General features: G+C 36.1%; 1 protein-coding gene across 3 annotated transcripts; it reads right to left on the bottom strand.

The window, feature by feature from the left end:
- Positions 1 to 379: 379 nt before the first annotated feature.
- On the bottom strand, positions 380 to 5,100 carry LOC141718678 (amino acid transporter AVT6A-like). 3 transcript variants are annotated; one of them, XM_074521058.1, is made up of 6 exons: positions 4,891 to 5,100; positions 3,928 to 4,494; positions 3,635 to 3,787; positions 3,313 to 3,516; positions 2,547 to 3,012; positions 380 to 722 (listed from the first exon to the last, which is right to left on the bottom strand). In XM_074521058.1, exons 2-6 carry the CDS (start codon positions 4,328 to 4,330, stop codon positions 713 to 715), a joined length of 1,236 nt encoding a protein of 411 aa, XP_074377159.1. In that variant the 5' UTR covers positions 4,331 to 4,494; positions 4,891 to 5,100; the 3' UTR covers positions 380 to 712. The 3 variants fall into 3 exon arrangements, with proteins under 3 accessions (XP_074377159.1, XP_074377158.1, XP_074377160.1); XM_074521057.1 differs by lacking the exon at positions 380 to 722 and adding an exon at positions 1,672 to 2,059 and having other exon boundaries at positions 4,891 to 5,098; XM_074521059.1 differs by lacking the exon at positions 380 to 722 and adding an exon at positions 1,672 to 2,059 and having other exon boundaries at positions 3,928 to 4,137; positions 4,891 to 5,097.
- Between the last annotated feature and the right edge of the window lie 220 nt (positions 5,101 to 5,320).

The following is a 5,320-nucleotide window of genomic DNA, read 5'->3' on the forward strand; positions in this document are numbered from 1 at the left end:
ACTTTCCAGTACGTCTTAATACCTCAAAGGGCTACATGTGGGAATCTTCATGTCTGTCTGTAACTTCTTTATAGCTGCTAGTAGGTCACCATTGTCGCCTTGTTGAGATCCTTCTCTCTGCTGTTGCGGGGTGTCGTCGTCTATACCTGCTAATCGGGTTAATTCTTAGAAAGATTCCCACAGACGGCGTCAAACTATTTTGGTAGAAAATAGTGGGTTTTAATTCTAAGAAAAAATTTATTGATTAACAATATGGTGCAAATATAAAAGAGCAAAGACACGAGAATTGTTGACGCGGAAAACCTCCGTTAAGAAGTAAAAACCGCGGGTGGGACTTCCCCTAACCAAATGTAGAGCTTTTTCTATGTAATAATTATGAGTACAAGAATGTTTTTTCTATCTTATTCAGAATGGACTCTGTATGTTATATCCATCAGCTAACTTGTATTTATAATACATATCCACAACTAAAATCTCTATTTTTACTCTATGCTCCACCTTCAAACTCCAACTGCATGCTCTCCTACTTCTTCGGGTTAGGCTCCTTCTTCAAGTGTGTTTATTGTTTGACCCTTTCTTAATCCTTATCCTCATATCTGATGTGTTGACTACTTCCCAGCTTGTTCCTGTCTAAATCTCTTGTCTTGCCTATATGTCGTCACGTCTTTACGTCTTAGAAGGTTGTCGTCAAGCCTTCTAGTTGTCGTCATGTCTACAAAATTCTGGTCATAACAGTAACAAAATTCATGAACACATGCCAAGAGTTAGTATTTGATGAGATGTAAACAAAATATTAGTGGAGAACTCATTAATAATGATGGACCCCCTACATGCACAAAAAGTTCCGGCAATAAAATTTTTACAACTCATCAATCATACTTTTTTAGCGTGTGTTTATGAACACACTAGACAAACCCAAAGTATTATATATATATATATATATATATCGAGTTACAAAAAGCAACGGACAAAATAGAGAATGTAGACTTGAACAATTGGACAACACAACTTCACGTCTTTGGCTGATCACTGACATTGTTTGCTTATCAGTCCTAAGCAAAATAAATGCTTCCAAGGCTCTAGTGAACAGGAGCACTTCAACAACAGAAAGTTCAATGCAGGATCCTTCATTCCAGGAACAGTTTCCATTTTTTTTTACAGAAAAGACTGATTCCATAACAAACTTATGAATGAGATGGTACTTGACAGGCGTGCTCGCCCATCAAACAGAACAAGGTTTCCTGAAGAAATTGCACCGGAGGACAACAAATGACTTGAATAATTGGAGGAAGAACGTCAGAAGTGAATGCATGCTGCTGATGATTGAGTGACAAGTACAATACGAGAAGTAAAGTAAAACAACAATTTTCCACTAAGAACAAGAACATCATTCAAATCTGGGCCACTAGGAAAAGGAAAAGGCAAAAAACAAAGGGGATGAGGCCTAGCTCCATTTATTAAGACCTTTCTTTTCCTACCATTTTACATGCTTATTTCTATTATGAAATGGGCTAATAGTGTTCTAGGTAAAAATGCATATTTAAAATACTACTGCCATCCAAGGATATAGAAGTTCCTCCCGAAACTTCTCCATGATTGTCCGTTGTTTGATGTACGAAAGCTGTTGCAATCTATTTCTATACTTGTCTTTGTTATTATTAAAAACCAAAGTTATAACCAGATATGTCAAATATAATACTAAAACAGACAACTTAAAAATCACCTATGTTAAGGTGAAAGAGTTGCAATGCAATAACATTTGATACTTGCAGACTACATGATACATGACAGTATAACAGAGGGCATAAGCTAGTATACACGGCTAAAATATTTAAATGTTGGCAACAATAACTACAAGGAATTCTGCACAAGCTTCGCTACCCTTAGTCCCCTACATAATCAGATACGGACATGCACAAACAGAAACCAGGAGTTGGATTAATTGTAAAGCAAAGAGTATGCATTGCTGTACATAGCCACTACATTTGCAAACAACGCGACAATGATCATAATGATAGATAGTAACTTGTCTTTCCTTGTTGCTATAGAATGACAGTCCCTGAAATCACCAAAAGATTGCACGTAAACAGCGAAGTACATACTATTAACGATCAGAAGTGGTTTATTTTCTTATCGTTAAAAAAAGAGCTGAAAAGTCTGCATTGAGTATATCTTACAAGTTAACTGGAAGCTAGATCCAGGTACCACAGACATTAGGACACGTCCATAAGTCATTTCAACATAGTTAAATAACCAGACATGTAGTTATTTTCCTTATTTTAAAGTCCTACATATCAGATTTATTCTGCTGAAGTCGATAATTCTGTCCCATCTAAGGGTTTTCTAAGGATGCTTGTACAAGTTCTAAAATGAATTTCTGCATACGGAATTCCTTAAAGAATACTGTCATTGTGGTAAATTTAAAAAGTCAATGTCTTTCTTAATTAGGATAATGTACATTGTTCTAAACTGAAAACTCTGTTCTCCTTTAGTGTGTCAGTTTGCTCCCAAAAATATACTGTATATTTAGGAAAGGAAGTACTTGCCTGAGAGTGATGGCAGCAGGAAATATGAAAAGTAGCATCACCCCTACTGTTGCACCAGTGAACTCAAAAGCTATCCAAATGCTTGGTATGTATATTGCTCCAAAAAGACACAATGCCAGAAGTCCCAGGCTTATAAATGCAAACCTTATGTTGTGTGGGACAAAAGGGCTTTCTGTAGGGAAAAGGAGTCCATCCAAGTTAAGCCGCAATGGATGAAATATGATTGGAAATATAAGCACGATATGCAATGCATAGCTGATGTGAACAATGCTGTTGATTAAAGAGCTATAGGGAACTGCAAGGTTGGTGTCAAAGTTGGAAAGCACGTCTGAAAGAGTTGAATCACCAAACAGAAGGAACCCAAATAGGCCTGTCATTAGATACACTATTGCACAAAGAGCAAGCGAGGTTCGGACAACACCTTGCATCCTAGGAGAATCTCCAAGCTCATTTTCAATTGTATGTACTGCAAAGAATGTATATAACCAAAAGTGCTTAGAAATAGTCCTAAATTTGAGTTACTACGTCTGGCTAAGTTATAAGAAAATAACTCAATTCAAGCATGTTAATGGTAAGCCTCTCTCCCTTCTCTCCTCAGATACTGACCCATAAACGCACAATGCACACATACCCAAAAGAATAGAGGATTTGACAAACATAATTAAAATTCAAGGCTGAAAGTTTGAATAGCAAAATTCAACTATAGACATGGAAATTGAGATATACCCTGCCTAAAAGGGGATAAATAAATTATCAGTTATCTTACCATTGAAGTGACATAAATATGCACAAACAAGAACTGGGACTGCGGTGAAAAGGTTTAAAAAGGAGGTTGTGCTATCGACATTAGGAAACCACGTAGGTGTCTTTATGCTTCCCTCTATCAGTTTGTATATTGTGACGCCAATCAGAACAACAATAAACACTATTGCCAGAACAAACGATATAGCAGACGTGAATCTCAATGAATCTGCAACCGCATAAGACAGTAATTTCAATGTTGGTATATACTATTACTATCTACGATATATGTCAGACAGATGACCTGCAGTTAAACTTACAAGTCGATGTAGGAGATAATTACTAACCAATCCGCTTAAAGCATATTAAAGGAATAAAAACAAATGTAGTTAGGACAAGAAGCACAAAGGCACGTCCAGTCCACCAAAGTTCACCAAACCACCCTTCTAAAATACCAGCATGGTGAATCCCACTTGAAGTTGAACCAGAAATCACATCCTCTGCATAATGGAAGAGAGAATTCAATTCAGTTACCACATGACATCGTAATAGTTAAAGAACTGAACTATCTTAGAAGTGGAAAAAATTATTTAAAAAAGACAAAATGATAACAGAAATAAAAGGAGAAGAAGAGTTGAACCTGTAATGATCAAGTAAATGATAACAGCGCCAATGTTGTTAATGACAATACATATCTGCAGCAGCACCCTTCCACTAGTTCCAAATGCATCACCCATAACATCACCATAGGAAAACGACGAACCTGGCTTACTAAATCGAAGCAACATCTCAGCAGAAGCCTCTGTCAAGAACGCAGCAACAATAACAAGCAAAGTGCCAGGAACAATTCCTAACAATTTGAAAGTAGAAGGCAAACTCATTATCCCAGCACCCACAATCGAACATGACAGATTAAACACTGAACCAGAAAAAGAAGCTCCTTTGAATTTCTCCCCTGGCGTGTTGTCATCAAGTCTTGATAACAAAGGTGCCCTACAATCATTTCTCGTACCATCTTTTTCTGATTTCTCCTCGAAACTCATATCACTAAAAAATAATGGAAAGGGCCTAAACTTTGTTGTCTAAAAGATGAAAGTAACACTGGCAATTGTCAACTGGGATATCGTAATCTGAAGATTCATTTACAAATCAGTTCTCCCTCAATATCAGTTATAGCAATAGCTGATGGAAATGGATTTATAAACAGCTGGATTGAAATAAATAAACTATAAGTAAAAGTAAAAAGTTAAGCAAATGAATCATAATTCTATAAACTAGAAAAACATTGAGCAACAGTATTTAAAGTTTCTAATTACGACAACAAGACTGGATTACCATAAAAAAAATTGTTACAAGGCATAAGAATTGTGGTCATATTTCGTAATGAGAAATGAATACTAGTAACTAAGTAAATGAGGTGTTAATAAAAACACTAGCTGGCTAGTAAACAAGAAATCAAGTGCAAAAACACGTGAAACAAAAGTCTTAAACAAAAATAGAAGTCATATACATATCAACTAAAGTAAAATACTTAATAGCAAACATTGATAATCATAAAAATTAATTTTAAATAATTGGATGTACAGTTTACACATGCACGCACCTGGGGCTGGCTGGAGTAGACATCATCACTTTGGTTAAGACAGGATAAAGCGGCACCGGAATATAGAGCTGGGTGAATTTATGTTAAATTGCAATGGAGGAGGAGAGAGAGGCAGCCAATTATTATTAAATCAAAGGATGGGATTGGTGGGGTCCTTGCTTGCTTGGGGAAAATTTGCAACAGGAGAGCTGTCAACGACTCAAACTGTCAAGCATAGGCATTTCAAGCAGTCTTTAAATACAAGTTCGCTCTTTCTAATTTATGTGGAGGAGCACTAAATTTTATGAGTTTGGTGTATTTTTATTAGTGGAGTTGTTATAAATACAGGGTTCATCAATATTTATGATTAAAGTACCAATCAAAATACACTAAATTCATGGGAGTTAATGCTTATTGTGTACACTTGCACACATTAGAAAAACTGATGTAA

This window comes from Apium graveolens, chromosome 4 (assembly GCF_009905375.1).
Source record: "Apium graveolens cultivar Ventura chromosome 4, ASM990537v1, whole genome shotgun sequence".
Classification (NCBI taxonomy): domain Eukaryota; kingdom Viridiplantae; phylum Streptophyta; class Magnoliopsida; order Apiales; family Apiaceae; genus Apium; species Apium graveolens.